The 18,249-nt window shown below is 55.9% G+C and overlaps 5 protein-coding genes across 5 annotated transcripts; 3 read left to right on the top strand and 2 right to left on the bottom strand.

Moving 5' to 3' along the window:
• Positions 1–5,633, top strand: BJ171DRAFT_455883 (XRN 5'-3' exonuclease N-terminus-domain-containing protein). The gene is made up of 10 exons (XM_053108296.1): positions 1–98; positions 544–845; positions 1,020–1,285; positions 1,529–1,793; positions 1,954–3,076; positions 3,273–3,595; positions 3,799–3,983; positions 4,083–4,222; positions 4,341–4,917; positions 5,061–5,633. The coding sequence occupies exons 1-10, from the start codon at positions 94–96 to the stop codon at positions 5,451–5,453; spliced, it is 3,579 nt and encodes a 1,192-aa protein (XP_052970003.1). The 5' UTR covers positions 1–93; the 3' UTR covers positions 5,454–5,633.
• On the bottom strand, positions 5,634–8,663 carry BJ171DRAFT_455881 (autophagy protein Apg6-domain-containing protein). Its single transcript, XM_053108295.1, has 8 exons — positions 7,708–8,663; positions 7,439–7,563; positions 7,151–7,326; positions 6,819–6,850; positions 6,634–6,722; positions 6,455–6,523; positions 6,238–6,375; positions 5,634–6,140 (listed from the first exon to the last, which is right to left on the bottom strand). Exons 1-8 carry the CDS (start codon positions 8,383–8,385, stop codon positions 5,996–5,998), a joined length of 1,452 nt encoding a protein of 483 aa, XP_052970002.1. The 5' UTR covers positions 8,386–8,663; the 3' UTR covers positions 5,634–5,995.
• A 125-nt stretch (positions 8,664–8,788) lies between these two features.
• Positions 8,789–9,970, top strand: BJ171DRAFT_636316 (uncharacterized protein; the record flags this gene model as incomplete). The annotated part of the gene is made up of 4 exons (XM_053115711.1): positions 8,789–8,905; positions 9,079–9,303; positions 9,430–9,702; positions 9,855–9,970. 4 exons carry the CDS (start codon positions 8,789–8,791, stop codon positions 9,951–9,953), a joined length of 714 nt encoding a protein of 237 aa, XP_052970001.1. The 3' UTR covers positions 9,954–9,970.
• A 168-nt stretch (positions 9,971–10,138) lies between these two features.
• BJ171DRAFT_565662 (uncharacterized protein) lies at positions 10,139–13,827 on the bottom strand. Its single transcript, XM_053113363.1, has 9 exons — positions 13,721–13,827; positions 13,559–13,598; positions 12,567–13,274; positions 12,355–12,485; positions 12,121–12,238; positions 11,808–12,047; positions 11,225–11,653; positions 10,689–11,018; positions 10,139–10,500 (listed from the first exon to the last, which is right to left on the bottom strand). Exons 1-9 carry the CDS (start codon positions 13,721–13,723, stop codon positions 10,283–10,285), a joined length of 2,217 nt encoding a protein of 738 aa, XP_052970000.1. The 5' UTR covers positions 13,724–13,827; the 3' UTR covers positions 10,139–10,282.
• Positions 13,828–14,628: 801 nt separating this feature from the next.
• BJ171DRAFT_257400 (Spc98 family-domain-containing protein) lies at positions 14,629–18,060 on the top strand. Its single transcript, XM_053106750.1, has 12 exons — positions 14,629–14,671; positions 14,955–15,113; positions 15,267–15,314; positions 15,430–15,641; positions 15,779–15,930; positions 16,076–16,142; positions 16,262–16,392; positions 16,476–16,556; positions 16,778–16,985; positions 17,105–17,584; positions 17,755–17,887; positions 18,003–18,060. Exons 2-11 carry the CDS (start codon positions 15,002–15,004, stop codon positions 17,836–17,838), a joined length of 1,575 nt encoding a protein of 524 aa, XP_052969999.1. The 5' UTR covers positions 14,629–14,671; positions 14,955–15,001; the 3' UTR covers positions 17,839–17,887; positions 18,003–18,060.
• Positions 18,061–18,249: the final 189 nt, after the last annotated feature.

The following is an 18,249-nucleotide window of genomic DNA, read 5'->3' as shown; positions in this document are numbered from 1 at the left end:
CATTCATCTGCAAGAGCTGCATCCGCAACCCGCTGGCCCCCCTGCCTCTCCTGTCCGGTCCAGCAACAGTCCACCCGAGCCCAGCAGTCCGCCATGGGGTATGCCTCTGCCTTGCCCCCCCCCGCCAGACCCCAGCACAATGCGAGAGCGATCACGTCGAGAGTGTCGAGCCCCCCGCCGCTGCCTTCCCAAACACGCGGGCGATGCCTGCACAACTGCACAACTGCACAACTGCACAACTGCACAACTGCACAACTGCACATCTGCACATCTGCACATCTGCACAACGAGGCCCAGCCGTGCTGGGATGCATTCGGGTCTTTGCGCCCCGATGTCATGAGTGAACTAAGGAACGAATGAATAAGCCGCTCGAGACGTGTTCCCTGACACACTCGTATCGATGCGTCGCTTTGATCATTCGGCCGGCGAGCTGGCCTCCCCGCGGGCACACCTCGCTCGACACCCACCACCACCCCCCGATCATATCAAAGTGCCATCGACACTCACTGACGTCTGCCTCGGGGCTATCCATCATTTTCACAGTATTCCCGCTCTCTTCCGATGGCTCTCGACCAAGTATCCCAAAATCTCCACTGCTGTGGTTGAGGAGCAAGCCAAGGAGATCGACGGACAGGCCGTGCCTGTCGACATCACCAAACCGAATCCCAACGGCGTCGAGTTCGACAATCTCTATCTCGACATGAATGGCATCATCCACCCGTGCTGTCACCCCGAGGACAAGCCAGCACCCAAGACCGAGGAGGAAATGTATGTCGAGATCTTCAAGTACATTGATCGGATCGTCGCCATGATCCGGCCCCGCAAGATCCTCTACATGGCCATTGGTATGACTCGCACCCGTTTTGGCCCATACTTGATCCGATGTCTGACTAGCGGCGTCATATCGGACCGGTGTTACAAGCGAGGATTATCCAGAGCGCCTTGCCTTGCCAGTTGCACTCTTCCGAGGCATGTCACATACTCGGTTGTCTGACTGTGTGTCGTGATCGTCGCTGCAGACGGTGTTGCTCCTCGAGCCAAGATGAACCAGCAGCGATCCCGCCGCTTCCGCGCATCGCTCGAAGCCATGCAGGCACAGGAAGAGGAGAGCAAGCTCAGAAAGGAGTGGGAAATTTCCCACAACGAAGCCCTGCCCGAGAAACCTGAATCTGAGCACTTCGACTCCAACTGCATTACCCCCGGCACGCCGTTCATGAGCAACCTGGCAATCATGCTGCGGTACTATGTTACCGATAGGCTGAACAATGATCCTGGTTGGAAGAACGTGAGTATTTTTGTCAGTGAGCGGATTTTTACGCCGGGCCACAACCGCACACGATCTGTTGCATGCAAAACGGTCTGTCGATCCTGGCCTGCACACTGTCGTACGGGCTTGCAGCATGTGAGGACGCAGCATCTCGGATATGCGATGCAGCATGCAGTGCATTTACAACTATGAGCTCCTCATTGCGCACTGCCGCTCTATTTCTTGTATCCGTCATCCCCAACCATTTACCGATCACTGTAGCTGAAAGTCATACTTTCTGACGCTAGTGTTCCAGGTGAAGGCGAACACAAGATTATGGACTATATTCGTCGACAACGAAGCACCCCCGAGCACGACCCCAACACCCGACATGTGCTCTATGGACTTGATGCCGATCTGATCATGCTGGCTCTCGCGACGCACGAGCCACACTTCAAGATCCTGCGTGAGGACGTCTTTTTCAAACAGGGTGGACGTGGGTGCTTCATCTGCGGTCAAGAGGGACACATGGCTGCAGATTGCACTGGTAAGTTATGTGGCGCTTGCATACAATGCACGAGCATGCTGATCGTGCAATGGCGAGCCAAGAGATGGCTGGCATGTGTGCACCGCCATCCGGTGGCTCAGCTGCTTGCTAACGCCCAAATCTCTTCTAACCGCCACCTCCGAATGCGCGGCAATTCTAGGCAAACCCAAGGAAAAGAACGGCGAGCACGACGAGAAGGGAGCGCCGATTCCGCTCAAGCCGTTTGTGTTTCTCCATGTACACATTCTTCGCGAGTATCTCGAGGTCGAGCTCAAATGCACCGATTTGCCCTTCCACTGGGACCTGGAGCGCGCCATCGATGACTGGGTATTTTTGTGTTTCTTTGTCGGAAACGATTTCCTCCCGCATCTGCCATCGCTCGAAATCCGCGAAGGTGCCATCGACAAGCTCATCGACATCTGGAAAAAGAACCTTCCGGTTTCGGGCGGCTATCTCACCGATCATGGCGACATTGACCTGTCCCGTGCAGAAATGTTGCTGACCAGCCTGGGAGAAATGGAGGATGAAATCTTCCGGAAGCGCAAAGAGGACGAGGAGCGACGGAAAGAGGCCAAAATCCGCCGTGACAAGGAACAGGAGGAGCAGCGGCAGCGGCAAAAGAGGGCGCGCATGGCTGCTTCGGTCCCGGCCGTGGTCGAGGCTATGCAAGACATTGCCTCGTACCCCGTCAACATGTCGCAAGCCGATCGTGGGCGACTCAACAAGGAACAAGTTGAAAAGAAGCGAGCTGTCGTGCGCGATCTCCAAGAGAAACGCGATCAGGGCCAGCAGCTCGAGGCCAATAGAAAGGCTGCCGAGCTGCTGAAAGCCTCGCTGATGGAGACTGTGGATGACCGAGCACCAGCTCAGCCCGATTCTGGGGATGCCGAGCCCGTCGAAGCGTCAGACATTGCGTCCGAAGCAAACACAGGGCCCGACATGAACACCGACCTGAACACCGACCTGAACACCGATAAGGACGCTACCCAGCAGAGTGCGTTTGCTGTCTCCCGAGGATTGAAGCGGGGCGCCGAAGACGGCCCCGGAACAACAGACGGTGCAGAGCCCGAGGTCAATGGAGCTGAGAGCGAAGCCGACGACGACGATGATGATGACACCACCGCCGAAGTCAACGTTGTTCCTTTGGTCACAAAGAAGCCCAAAGCCGAGCCGGTGTCTGAAGACCCGCCGGACAACATTCGTCTGTGGGAGAGCGGCTGGAAAGAGCGATATTACCAGAACAAATTCGGCGTCGATCTGTCGGACCAAGCTTTCCGTGAGGGGTATGTCTGTGATCCTGCTTCGTCGCGTGCGCACTCGGTATGCTCTTACTGTCCCTCTGAAACCATACATCGCATCGACCCTGTCTCGGTCGCATTCTGACATTCATGGCTACGCTGAACCCGCAACGGTCCTGCTCCGACATCACCTTCCGCAACGATTGGCCGCATCGGTCCGTGCCATTTTGTGCACTCAAAGGATCGCCAAGTCGTATGTCGAAGGGTTTTGCTGGGTGCTCAAGTACTATTACCAAGGCTGCTCGTCGTGGGAGTGGTATTACCCGTACCACTATTCGCCCTTTGCATCGGACTTCTTCGGTATCGGCAAGCTCAAGATTGAGTTCAAGCTCGGTGCACCCTTCAATCCAGTCGAGCAACTTATGGGTGTGCTTCCGGCCGCCAGTCGAGCGCATATTCCCAAGGCGTTCCATTCGCTTATGACTGAGGAAGACAGCCCCATTATCGACTTTTATCCGACAAGATTCCCCATCGATCTGAACGGCAAGAAATTCGCCTGGCAAGGTTTGTGTTGCGCGTGCTGGCTGTCTGGATGATGACCCAATGCCTAGGCATATTTCCGTCTCTGGTGCACTCTCAATGACAATTTGGCTCAGTCAATATCGACTCGAGCTCCAGGATCCATTCGCTGCCGCAGCAGAGCAATCAGGAGGGGTCTTGAAACTGATACCCAATCTTCTTGGCGCTACTGATCTTCGCATCTGCAGGCGTGGCACTGCTGCCGTTTATTGACCAGGATCGCCTGCTCGCCGCCATGAAGACGCGATATCACTTGCTCACCATGGATGAGGTTGAACGCAACACGCGTGGCAAAGAGCTCCTATTTCTAGGCGAGAGCCACCCCGCCTTTGAATCCCTCTACATCCTGTACGGGAAGAAGGTCGTCAAGGAGGTATGTGCCACTGTTGAATTCGAAACGCGCGAGCTCCGTGGAGCTACGTTTTCCTGTCAGCCGTGAGTCTAATGCAGTGCATCGTGCACACTTCATCAGCCCGTTGCCCTCGATTCGCACGTTGCCAACATGACTGGCTGCATCCTTCCGGATGCATCCGTGGTTCTGCCTGGCTCAACGTTCGAAAGCCCACTCAGTGAGTTGGGCCTCCCTGACGTCAAAGATGTTCATTCAATCAGGTGGGAGTCTTGATCCTCTGCCTTGGTTAGATATCAGCGCGCCACGATCGATAGCTTCGCGAAAAGGCTCCATCCGAGACACATACCGACCAGGTTTCCTGATACCCTGTTGCCACAGTGTTGTTTATGAGATGCCCAAGGTTGACAAGAAGTTCGAAGCAAAACTGCTACCCAACGTCCTGTTTCCTCCCCGCGAGCTGAATGCCGACGACTACTGGTGGATCACCACCGGCGTCAAGCGAGGCGGCAGAGGCGGCGGTCGTGGTGGTCGTGGTGGTCGTGGTGGCGGTCGTGGAGGAGGCTACGGAAGCCACACAACAGACGGCCTGGCTCGGCATGACAACGGATATCGATCAACTTCAGGATTTTCGTCGTACACCCACCACTCAGGCGGGTCACAAGGCTATCGTGGCAGCGGCCGTGGTGGATACCACGGCCCAGGTGGATATTCCGGCAACAGCTATTCCGGTGGATCTCACCATCAGTCGGCGTATGGCCAGCCGCAGCATCGCAGCTCAGGCTACGACCAGCGAGGATATCAGGGCAGCTATCGACAAGATTACGACGGCGGCCGGTCAGGATCGAGCTATCCGCGTGATTCGCATCATCCGACCGCCCCGTCACACTACTCGCATTCGTCCGGCGGCGGTTACCATCAAAGCAGCAGCAACTATGGCCATTATGCGGGCAGTCAGGTAAACATACATTGATAGGCGTCGCTCGCTTTGTGCGCATGTGGCGGTTCTTGGGGGGGGGTTTCTTTGAGGGGTTTCTTTGAGTGGAACGCGGTGAAGAGCGTGCAGTCATATCCTAACATGCGAATTCTCCATACCACCAGAGTTACGCCTCGAGTCTCGACCGCAGTACCTCGCGACACGGATCTAATGCTGGGTACAGACCCTCGAGCGGAGGAAGCGGATACCCCAACAGCGGCTATTCCAGCAACTACTCGAGCAGCTACGCCAGCAGTGGATATGCCGGTAACGCAGACACATCGCGAAACGGCTATGGCACCGACTCGAGCTACGGCCAGCCCTACCGAACCAGTAATCCACCATCGACGATCCATCAGCGACCGCCGCACCAACCCGGCCTGACCCACGCACAACAAGCGGCCCCTCGCCCTGGACCGCCAATGAATCTGGGATGGAGTCGCAATGTCTCTCGCGGGGCCTCAAGTCGTGGACGCGGGTCATCACACCAGTCATCATCGACCTTCAAGCCGTACTAGGGCTCTGTTGAGCGATCGGCTTTGCTGTATAATTAGGAAGACTCGGTGCGTGGGCATGATTTGAAAAGCCCCTGTCCCGTGCTTGAGTATTCGTTAGCACTGTTCACTCCGCTGTACGTGATGCGAGGGTGCGCAAGATGAGACGGAAAGCCCTATATTTATGGCCAGAAACTGTTTTCTGGCTCCTGAATACACACTTGCCCATTCATCACAGCGGTATCAGTGCTTTGGTGTGCGCAGACCACTGGAATCCAGGGACGTACTGACCAGAGCGGCACGCTCGTGGAAACCAGAGGCAGCAACGAAAGTGGTGATGAATGAACAATATGCCATATGAACACTGTGCCACTGATGAGCACTGCGCCATGGATGAGCGACGTGCCATGGATGAACGACGTGCCATGGATGAGCAGCGCTTGGGGTGTTTCAGGACCCACAAACATGCAGTTTCCTGGGAGCGACGGAGCAGCGATCCACGCACCCTCGAGCCGAGCAAATCTCGGCCATCAGCCGTCGGACATCAAATGGTAAAATCGATTCACTCATGCCGAACCGCGCGACTTGGTGCAGCAGAACGCGAGCAGCCACTTGACATTGATCAATGTGTACTTGAGTGCCTTGGTCCAAGTCTCGTCCTGGTTAAACTGAAGACGGATGGATGTGTCTCCCACCCGCTCTTTATTGATGCTGTTTCGGAACGATAAGAGTGAGTCAGTGAGCACCGGCTGTGGCCATCCTCGAGAGCTTTGAGAGGTGTAAGAAGGGGCGTGTCCACAGGACATACCGGTACGGGAGATGGAACTGAGGATCTTGCTCTGTGGCATAGTCTCCCAGCTGCTGAAGACAGTGCAGGAAAGCCACCAGGGCGTTGTCGAAGCGCCGGTTCTGGAAAAGCATGCCGTGAAGATCTGCAGTTCCATAGCTGCAGGGATGAGGCAATCAGCAAAGCGCATCGCCCCAAGTCTCCTCGTACTGCCGCAGCTGCACAACCAACTACATACAGCTCGAGACTGCTTTTGTCGTCGATTTTTTCGATTCTTGAGAAGCTCCCCATCGGAATCAGGCGGTAACTGCACAGGAAGAGGCAAGCCCGAGGTCAGTTATCTCAAAACAGGCTTCCCTGTTCAGCGCGGCCAAGCCGATCCCAACAAAAGAGGCAATGCACCAACAGGGCGCTTACGTTTTGAATGCGAAGCCAAGCCGCTGCGCCAAAGTGTCCAGGAGTAGTATCATATGGCCCATCCCAGCATTGATCTCGCTCCAGTCGATCTTTGAGCAATACAAAACCGGATGAGCGCTGTATTCTGTCCACGGTTGCTGCATCAGACTTGAGACACCTCTCGTCTATAAGAGAGGCTTACTCACCGGTTGATTAGGCAGCCGCCCGAGACGAAATCCTGCAGTGGAAATAAATAACGGAAGCGGACAGGCAGTCAGTCGTCGGGCCCTGTTGCCGCCGGGGCAAGCCGCCTCGAACACAATCAAGCGACGCTCCAAACACAGCCACCGTTGGCTGCAGGAAACAAGTGGGTTCAGGGCATTCACTAATATCTGGCTCGGTGGGCGCCGATGCGGAGAGCCGAGTTGCCTGATGTCGCTCCCGATCGCTGGTATCGTTCGGACCAACGCCGCAAATACTCTCTGCTTGACCCACTGTCCGACCCAACGCTCTCACACACCCCAGAACATGTGCCTACCGTTGATCGTGCCAAACGGCCCGTCGTGCCAGATTCTGAAGGTGTCGTTGTAGACGTTCGTTTTCTTCAGCACTTCGAATTGCTTCTTGGCGTGCTCACGCTTCAGCTCGAGACTCTCCACCTCCTCCTTGCGCTGATAGACTTCCTCCTCCAGGATCCCGACATCTTGAACCAAGCTTGAGGTCGTCGAACAAACCGCCATCCCCAGCCAATGGGCATCGTCGATCGTCAGTGAATCTGCATGTACTCCATCTATCAAGAGCCAGATGAGCGGGCGAGGGTACACACCGGTTCTCTTCTTGATCCAGCTCATCGAGTTCAGCTTCTAGTACCGCAAGCTCATCCTTGAGTTGATTCTGCTCCCGCTTCAGATCGTCCAGAACACGGAGTGCATTCTTTTCTCGCTGCCGGAGCTGTTGCCAAGAGAATGTACGTAAATCGATCGACACAGCTCGTCCTTGGTCCAAGTCCGGCCACCACCACCACCACCACAGCCTCCTCCTCCTCCTCCGGCATTCAGGCTGCTGAAAGACACCTCAGATCGTCTCGACACCTACTCCTTCAATGTCTTGTGAGCTATGGATGTCAACGGGATCCTGCTGTCGCAGCTGGTCGTAGTAGGTGCGATACGAATCCAGCTCCTTCTTGGCATCCGAAAGCCTTCGTTCCAGCGATAGCGACAGCTCCTCGGTACAATCCAGACACATAGGATGGTCAACGGCCGACGTACCAGACATGATGTCGAACAGCCGGTTGGCGATCTTGAGCCGGTGGCTCAGGGTCCCCGCGGCGATGGAGCCCTGGGATGACGATGTCTGGCTCAGCCTCGGCCCCCCTGACCCGCTGCCATCAGGATAGCCAGCAGGTTCGGATGGGTCGACGATGACCTCTGGCGTCGCTGTGACGCCGTAGGGCGACATTTGAGACTTGGAAAGCATGATGAAGGAGTCATAGACGGGCAGGGCATTACGGGCCGCCGCCCGGCCCACAGTCGAGGGAGCGTTGGTACCGGACCTCTGCGAGCCGGCCTTTGCTGGTGAGCCGCTCTTCATCACCACCGATGACCGCGGGGACTTGCCCGATGAATTCGGCGAGTGCGCAAGCTGCAACCGGACATGGTCGATTGCAGTCGAGTCCAGCAGTGTCGGATCCAGGCGGATGGGCTGCTGGCAGTGCGAGCAAAAGAAATTGGTCACGGAAAGACTCTGGTGGCCGGCGCCTCGATAAGTGTCCATTGGCCCAGAAACCCAGTTGGTGTGAAGTGGGATGCGGGGTGGAGGCAGCCGAGAGGCAGGGGCGCAGGTTTTTGTCTTGGCTGTGTCAACGAGTATCGAATCCGGGCCAGGCGAGGCAGGATGCGACGGCAAGATGCGACGGCAAGATGCAAAGGCTGGAGAGTGGTTCGGTGAGCAGATGGGGATCTCCCTGATGGAGATCAAAGAAAGAGAACAAGTCCTGGCTGTATGCGGTGGATGGGATGGGCGATGGGATGGGCGATGGGATGGGCGATGGGCAAGGGTTCGAGTCCAAGATGAACAGCCCAATCACGACAGAAGCCCCTGCAGCTCTTGGCGGATCCTGTCCCTGCTCGTCTCCTTCACTCAGACGGCTGCGATCAACCGAACTGTATATCTCGAAATGGCAAACGAGCTCGGCGACATCCCAAATCCCGGCGACAGCACCGTCACCGAATTTGCGACCTATGAAGAGTACCTGGACTCGCAGATAACCCCGCTGGATATGTACTATTTGGAGGTCGGCCATGGCCGCAGCGAAATGCAGTGCCTGTGAGCAGCACAGCCTCCACCAGAGCGGCGGAATCGCAGCCGCCGCAACTCAAGAGATGATTGCATGGTCCTCGTGGTCTTCACTGACCCCGCTGTGTTGCGGATGCACTCCCTCCCTCCGCAACGAATGCCATTCGGCAGGATAAAGAGCTCGCACGGCAACTGGTGGAGCTGGGTTATCGCGGCTCTGGCGAGCCCCTCAAGCGCGAAGAGTTCGAGTCCCGCAAGAAGGCGGCCGAGAACTTTCGGCTCTCGAAGCGGCTGCAAACCAAAGTACTCTCGTCGCAGGGCAAGGATCTGTCAAAGTTCCCGTTCCTGCAGGCGCTTGCGGAGCGTGAGGAGGCGAATCGGAGCGGAAAGCTGACGGTATGTGTGGGAACATCCGAGACCCTTCGAGGCGTGCAGGATTGGTCTACATTTCACAGCGTAGGGTTTTGACCCTTGGACAAACCTGGTCTGTCGTTCTGATCGATGGCATCCCGTCCGCCCCAGTCCATCATATTCATTCGCACCAACAATGCCAAGGGCCAGGAGATATCCGGCTACATCGACTATGCGCATCGTCTCAAAACCGAAAACTTCGAGCCCTACTTCAACCGCCAGAAGATCCTGATGCCGCGGCCCTCGGACATGAGCTTCTACAACTGGGAGACCCAAACCTGCACCTCCAATGCCACACCCAACTTCCAGGTCCTTGCCGACAACGAGAACGGCCTCCTCTTCAAAAACAAGCGCGACCGAAAAATCATCAATGTCGACCCAAAGGTATGCTGGCCATCTCGGGTGTAACACTTCGTCGGCGTGCACCACCGCCAGGCTCCAATGACAGTAACAGCGACAGCACCGGTTACCATGCTACCATGTCATCATGGTATCGTCCATAACGTCCAACGCACGCGCCTTTTGCCGATGAATAGGAAGCCAAACCCGGGGACAATACGACGCGTGTGTCGATCTCCACAAGCGAGTATGTCCAAGTCGTTATCTACGACCATCTGACTCGGCGCAAAACCTGATCTGGACGCAATCGCCGCCGCGGGTGCTGGGACATCACATAGCATCTCCACATTAAACATTGGTGATCCGCCAGGCTTCGCCGTGCCGTCGAGGCATGCTGCTCGCATACGCACGCTGGCGATGGTGGCACCTTTGTGTGAGCCCCGGGCAGGAGCGTAGCATCCTCTGTGCAGCAGTCGACAAGTCGAGAGCGTAGTAGATGGTCGTCGTATGTATTCAGAGCCCAGCAAAAAAAAAAAAGTGGCAACCGATCTCAAAACAAAGCACACCGTTTTGTGTTGCGAGCATTTGACTGCACTGATGCTAGGGAGGGATGCGTATGCTGCCTTTAGGCATCGTCGATGGCGTGCACAACCTTTGCGACGGTCATGAAAAAGGTCGATAGATGGTCGCGGCCAAATTCCAGCTCCCGCATGAACTTTTGGTCCAGTTGACCGGATCTGTATACTTCGCCTTTTGCGCTCTTGAATGACTCTGGCACATAGGTGATTGGTGATTTGTCCATGGGCGCCGACTCCAGAGGAATCTGGAGAGAGAACTGGAGGGCTGCACGACAAAAGCCGTTGCCGAATCAGCATTGGAGTGGTGGTAGCATGATTCTCAGGTGTGGCGGCAACTCGACTCCAGGACGCGGCCGCATTAACTGCAGCAGACTAACGGCCCGACGGGACCCGCTCGCTGACCATTGAATCCATAGCCCAGGAGATAGCTCGAGTGCACAGCGATGAACCTACCACCCTTCGCGCCTCGGAGCAGGCATGACACCGTATTGACGATTTCAAAGTCTGTGATAACCTGGGAATCGACGAGCTTGCCGTCGGGCCCAACTTCGCATTCGCGCTGGGCATCTTCGTTCTCAATCTGAACTTCGACCTGTTCCTGGCGGATTGACTGGATCACGACGCCACTCAGCTCTTCGTAGATCTCCGCCATCTTGGTGAGGTTAGAGATGGATTTCAACTCGCTTCCGAGTTTCTTTTGCTTCTCGGTCTCTGCATACAAGGCGCTCTGCAGATTGGTGATTCGGAGCCTGGCCTCTTCAAGCTCCTTGCTCGAGAACTCGGCTGCGACAAACGGAGAATACCGGGTTAGTCCTGGTTTGGACGGACCAAGCTACGACAGCGAGTGTGACTTGGGCTAATCCAACTGGATCTAGTTTGAAACACGGCAGCAGCAGCAGCAGCATTCGGAGCAGTATCTTTTTGCATGATGGCATTTGCATCACTGACGTTCAACATGACATGCATGCGCTGACTATGGCTCAACCTACCTTTCGACTTCCAGCTGGCGTTTTCGATCGCATTCATGGAGGCTTCGCGGGTGAGATCCGACACCTGTTGTCTGAGCTGGTTTAATTCCTGGCCATATCGTTCCTGGACCTCTGTGCGCTCGCGGTTGAGGGTGCTGATGATTTCATCAATCTTGGCCTGTTTCTGTCGCTCGACAGCGTCCTTTTCATCACGGATTGCTGCAACCTCGCGGTCCTTCTGCTCGAGCTGCGTCTTAAGCGATTCGGCTTCAACGGCTGCCAGAGCCTGCAAGTTCTTGATTGCTTTCGTTTCTTCGTTTTTGGCATCAGCCGATTGCTTCAGCACCGCAATTTCTATCTGTTGCTCGTTGATGAGCTCCTTGAGATGAGTATTCTCTGTTTGAAGAGCTTCCAGCGCCTGCTGAAGATGTTCTGCCCTCTCGGTTGATGCTAGGTGATGGTGCGGTGATGGTGATGCTTGTGTGTCAGCGCTCACTATCATCTCAGCCGGCTGATATCGGTCTCTCACTCCGCCGTGGCACTGCTTCAAAGCTGGGCCAGGGACATTGCCATAAAAGCTTGGCTCTTTCGTATGACGGCGCACCTGCAATATCGGCATCGGGTACGTGGGCACTTGCGCTGGCATGCTGGTCATGCGTTGCCTCCGAGGATGTGGTCGCCTGTGCTACGAGCTCTTGTTCAGAGACCGTCAGGAGCGAACTCAGATCGCCACCAGATTCGTGAATGTGCTTTTGAAGCCGTCGGCGCAGGGATGCCTCTTTCTCATAGAGTTCAGTCATTTGGATCATTTTGCCTTGCAGGTGTGATATCAAGCTATCGTTGGCTGATTGGAAGCGTGGACCGAATGTCGTCAGCGCAAGTATCCTCATGCCCAGCAGCAGGAAATGCCGACTTGCCTTGCTTCTCGTCTTGGACAGCTGCTTGGTACTCGGCAAAACGGGTCTCGGCGCCGTGGATAAGCTCGGCGTTCTTGAGTTGGTGCTGCTCTTGCATTGTTTGCATTTTGGAGTTGAGCTGGAGCGAACCAAGACTGTCAGGCTTTGGCTCGATGTTTCCCCTGATATTCCAGAGAGCAGCCTACATAGACGGCGACAATCTGGAGGGACCCAGGGGGCACTAGAGACACTCACATCATCAAATCGGATCTTGAGCCGTTTCAGATCCGTCCGGAGGCGCTGCAGGTCGTCGCTCTCCCATTGTGAACGGAGATCACTCAACACCCGAGTGGACGAGTCGCCATCCAACGAGCTGCCATGGAAATCTATCATAGATCTCCTGGGTGAGTCAATCTTGTACTGCGAAGAATGCGGTCGCATTTGCAACTTCACATGGCGACACTCACCACCGTTGACAGCGGATCCACCGAGCCTTCGGTCCGAGGGGGCTGAATGGCTTTGCGGTCTGTGGGTCTCGTTGATGTACAGAGATGATTCCTCCTTTGCGGAGCGAGCAGGCACATGGCGCAGAGAGGCAGCGGTGCTGGGGCGAGTCACATAGAGCTCTTCGTCGCTATCTGCAGTGCTCTCATCACGGCTATCGTGCTGGCCATCCACGCCATCGCTGAGCGAAACCTCCAGGTTCCCGGTCTCGTCGTTTTCTCTATCCTCATTGCTCTGATCGCTGTCGCTGACGCTGTCCTCATCTTCTCGAGCTTTGGGCGATACATGAATAGAAACCCGCTTCTGCGACTTTGCTGACGAAGGTGCAGGGCGTTTGCCCTCCTGGCTCGGCTTCTTTGCGGCCTTGGCCGACTTCAAAATTCCAGGAGTGCGTTCGGTTGCAGCAACAGGGGTGACAGCAGCACGCCGGGGAGTGCGGGTCGGTGTTAGGCCGGCTGTTTGAACGGCTGCATGGCTGAACTGCAGCCGTTTGGGATGAATGTCAGAGGTAGTGCTAATCGATATGACAGGCTCCTGGTCCCAGCGGATGTTGGGGGCGCTTTCGCCCAGGGTCGATCTCCTGGACTTGCGCTGGGTCTCGGGGAGAGCGTCCCTAGACCTCTGTCGCTTGAGATCATGGTGCTCGTCATCGGTGCGAGGATTCGGTGTGGCTGTTGGAGCAGAGAAATGGATAAGAGAGACAGAGGGAGGAAAAGGTGAGTGAGTGAGCGGTGCACCGTGGAAGCTACAGGTGGTGCGCTGGCATGCAATGGACTGCATGCTCCGCGAACGGATGGATCGGTGGTGAGTCAAAGCGAACTCGTCTGCACTGCAGCTCGACTATCAAGCTGTGGCAGCAAGCTTCGAGACCAAGGGCCCGGGCACGAAACATTCATCTCAAGAGTCACAGATAGGTCGCCTATCGATACAGTCAGGTGCATGGGTGTTCTCGTACCGGCCGTCGCTGATCGTGACTTTCTTCTGGTGTTGGAGGCCTGCATTCCGCGGAGCACAAAGGCGGGCTGGTCAGCGTCGTAGCATTGGCCAGAGCAGAGGCGATCACATTTTGCCGACACAGAGCAGCTCTGCTGGGGATCGGCATGGCAACGACACAGACCATGAGTTGGTGCCGACACAGAGCGAGTGCGGGTGCTCGTCGATGGGCTGTTGGGGGAGAGAGATTCGTCCTGGAAGGGTTGCGCCAGGGCGAGGGCGAGACGAGGGACTTGCCAATGTCCCCGGAATTGGCAGAGGCCGAGAGGGAGGCGAGAGGAGGCGAGAGGAGGCGAGAGACCGGCCCACCCTCTCGATCACGTGCAAGTCACGACACTGCGCCACATCCGTCCACCCCGCCGTCCACCTCCTCGCCACGAGATGGACCGCAGACGCAAGCATGGGCTGTTCTTGTCCACGGGCTGTTTGTCCACGGGCTCCCACTTCCAGGCTCGGCACTGAGGTCGCCTCCGATCCCGTCTGGAAGACAAGTGTCTGGCGGGCTGCTTGGTTGGCTGCATACTGGAGGGGAGGGTAAAAGCTCGGCGAGAAGGGGGGGGAGACCGCTCTCGCGAGAAGAGGCACCGCGCTTTGGCGGTCCTCAATCGATTCCCAGCAGTCTCTGATCATCCCGGATCTTGCCCGCCTTCATCGCAGCACCGATGGCTGCTGACTCGTCGCTGTCGTTTGTGCAGCTGCTGCAGAGCCTGCTGGCACACCACTCCGCTGGTGCGAGCAAGCAGAGCTACATACACTATTTTTTGCCAGAGCGTCTCCGCGACGCTGGTTCCCGGCCTGTTCCGACTGTGTCCAGCGGGCATCTGCACCGACAAAGCCGACTGCAAGACATGCTCTTCGAGCTGCGCCAGACTCGGCAGTTCGACCGGGCCAATACTTTGGAGATGCTGCTGAACCGTCTCTACCCTGGTGGATCTGCACATCCCCAGCGACACATCCTGCTCGACCGCACCGGTCAACAGTGGGAGTCGCCGCTGGCCAGCAAATGGCAAGAGGACGACAGCTTTTGGACGCTGCTCCTCTCGCTATCGAAGCTCGAAAGTGTGGATATGACCAGGTCAGCATCGGACCAACAAAGCAACACAGAATCTCTCCTTGCATTTGACTGACCAGCTCCCCCCCCCTCGTTAAACCGGATCGATTGAGCCTGAAGCAGTGGCAGTGAATCTGCATATGATCCGATACTCACCTGGTGTTCACCCCCTGTATTTGTGCTTGTGAATATCGGCCCATCAGTCTATCGCTCCCAACGCTGCAGGCTCTACGCACTGGTCCCTCGGCTGACGGGCTGCATCCCGCCGCGATCGTTTTGCCATGTGCTGCTGAGTTTCGGTTCACAGATTCGGCTCTGCATCGCGATGGGCTTTCGGCCCAGAATCCATTCCATATGCTCTACCCATCCAGCATGTTTGAGTCTGGACTTCCCAAGGCGTCGATCGTGCCGGTCTATATCGACAACCATAGCACAGGGTCGACAGGGACGAGCAAAGCGCATCAAGGTATCAGTCTCTGGATTGCTTTGGAAGGGATCGACATCCAGTGCAGCTGGTCAGCAAACGGCAGTACAAGTTGGATTCAAGTCCAAGCGGTGCTGCGGGGCTGGGGTATGATCCATGGCTCATTCGAACATTGGTTGCCCCGTCATGTCACAGGCTCGCCAGTAGACTCGGATGAAATCTGGAATCGCACAAGCCACAACGGTACGAAATATGCAGCAGCTGCCAAGCTGTTTCTTGTTCGTCTCAGTATGTGACAGCGACAGCTGCGGCTCCCATTCGCTGAGCTGATATCCAAGTGCTCTGTTTCCATCGATAGAGCCGTTTCCGACTCGCTTGGAGATCCCATCATTGCCGATCCAGCCAACCGATATCTTTCACAACTTTGATATTGGACGCCAGAAGAAACGACAGAAGCCCAACACGGATCGGATATCTAGTCCCAGTCCCGACAGTGGATACACAACTGACTCGACCGCGGAAGCACCCAATCTCTGGCAGAGGATCGTGCAGGATTCGGAATACCACCAGGTTCGGTTAAATGCAATCCGACTACTTTGCACAACTTCCCCCCTCGATTGGGCAGATATTGGGACATGCCAACAAGACGCAGAGTTCAAAGAGCCCGGACTCTGCCCGGCATCCGCTGACTTGGCGCCATTCTGTAGAGGGCGCTCTTCTCCTGGGAGAGCCTCGATCCAAGGTGCCGCCAGCCCGACAGCATACCCGAAAACGACGCCGATGCAATCCGTCGGCATTCACCCAAGCCTCCGTTCCTGACTGAGGCGGGCAATGCCGTCTTTGACGCAGTGTACCAAAGGTTGGTATCGATGTCACTGCTGGAGAATACAAGACAGCCCTGATATTGTGACGACCCGATTTCGCAGAGAGAGTCAAAGAAGATTCCTGCACCTGGACCCGTATCGGCGCGACTAATAGAGCTTCTTGCTTCTTGCTTCTTGCAGCTGGCTGGACCATGACTGGAGCTATCGGGAACACTCTCTCGTTGTCTCCGAGGAGACTTTGGTGGAGGTAGTCGATGCACCGCTGCTTCCATTGCATTTCCACGGCATCTGTGACGCCGCAGCGCGGGTTTCAAATGTTCCTACCTGTCGATCTTAACTATTCACTTCATATGATATAATCCAAAGGCACTCCTGAACGCTGCTGTCGGGATTCCTTCGCTGTTTTTCCAGTACAACATTCGAACATCGGCATTCGAGGCTGTCAATAAGGAGCGCAAAATTCGAGTGGAGGGATGCGGCTCAAAAAGTCTGGAGCGGTACGAGTATTTGCCGTGCCATATGCCGCAGGAATCCATTCGATGAGCCCGGAGGCTGATTCATTACCCTTTGGAATCGACAGTCTCATCGATGGCTTTATGACTATTGGAACGCATTACTGCCGTCTGGAATATGTCTGTGAAGTCTTGGTCAACAATACCGGGTATGCCCCAGCAATTATGGCATGCTGTATATCGAGGACTGTGGCTGTGCGTTGTAGGACTATGGCAGAGCGTTTTGCAAGGAGAGTGGGCTGTGATGAGAGCCTACTTTGCTCTTGGGAGACACTGACATGCTCTCCAAATCCACCCTACCCTGGCACTACCCTCACGAATCGCGAATCGCGAATCTACTCCGCGATGGCGGCTCGTCCATGGTTCCTAGAAATCATGGCATCACGGGCGTGTCCTTTGGTACGGCTTTGAAAAGCTATCTGCTGTTCCTGCACCAATTTGCGCGCGACCTGTACGAGCCACATGCGTTGCCGGGCACCAGCGGGCCCCCTACAAAGCCACGCCTGCTAGAGATCCAGCAGCGACTTCGAATAGTCGGACACGTCCTTGAGATGCTGTGTCGGATGTGCGAATGCTCAGTAAGTCGGTGCGCGTCAGCAATTTGGGTCCGAGCAATTGTCAGCACAATGTTGCATAGACTCACGACAAGCACACGCTCCTCATGCGCTTGACCCTTGGTTTCGATGGACTGGCCTAGATCTGGGACGCTCGACATAGTCTGGGATTCCACTTGCCGCGCGGGAGTGGGCTTCTGTCAGTCCTCTACAACGCCGTCAGCGAGCTTGAGATGATGATGCCTTTCGGCCCCAAGCTGGCTGGCGATAACGTACCGCGCATGGTTGTGCGCGCGTTGTTCCTCACTCTGCTGGAACGCTCGAGCCAGCCGTATTTCTCGTGGCTCCAGAAGTGGCTCCACAACCTGGATCCGATAACGCTCACGGACCCCTTTGGCGAGTTTTACATCAGATTTATCAACCCCGAGGAGCACGAGCCCGACGCAGCCTTCACCGACGGCGGACGAATGTTTTGGACATACGAATACCAAATAAATCCCGATCACGAGCCTATATCCTTCCTGGACGATGATTTGAAGCAGCTGGTTTATGAAGCTGGAAAGAGCAGCCTGATTCTCAGGCGGCACTGTCCTGGACATCCCCTGTTTTCTGTGTACGAGCAGGTACGGCTCGAGTCTACACTCAGCTGGATATTAGATGACAGCCAGATTCAGCTGTGAGTATCCGCTTGCACACTGTGTCGCTGGGCGGCGGAGACGAGCACTCGGTCGAGGCTCTATTTTTACATATTCGCGTATCGTGCGCTGGTATATCTCGCTTCTGTGCATCCCAGTGCGCAACATCAGGTGGATCAATTCGTCCAAGCCGTCGAATCCGAGATCGCGATCTGGGAGAGCAAGGCGATAAGGGAACTTGAGCTCATCGATCGTGAAGACTCTGCGCGACGTGAGCGCCTGAAGGATCAGGTACGGCCCCTCCATCTGCCTGACTGGCTGGCGAAATCCGGCATAAGCAGAGGCGGCAATTGTTGCTTCTGGGTGTTTGGCTACGGACCCTTGACACCGATGTATTTGTTGGCAGGCACGGCGTCGTCTTCAAGCCCAAGCCGATCGTCAAAGTGCGGAATCCGCTGAGCTCCGGAGGAAAAAGCGGGCTCTTCAACAGACTATCGAGGTAGGTCGCCTCTCAAATGAGCAAACTCCATCGATCATCCATACACAACTTGTTCACCTGCATGTCGCTCTTCACACAGGGCTATTTGCGCGAGCGACAAGAATATCGTCAACAACAAGAAAAGGCGCAAGCCCAGAAGGAGGCCGAGTCGATG

Source organism: Polychytrium aggregatum (genome assembly GCF_025602895.1).
Source record: "Polychytrium aggregatum strain JEL109 chromosome Unknown BJ171scaffold_6, whole genome shotgun sequence".
Taxonomy (NCBI): Eukaryota; Fungi; Chytridiomycota; class Chytridiomycetes; order Polychytriales; genus Polychytrium; species Polychytrium aggregatum.
This window is presented reverse-complemented; position numbering and strand designations above follow the sequence as displayed.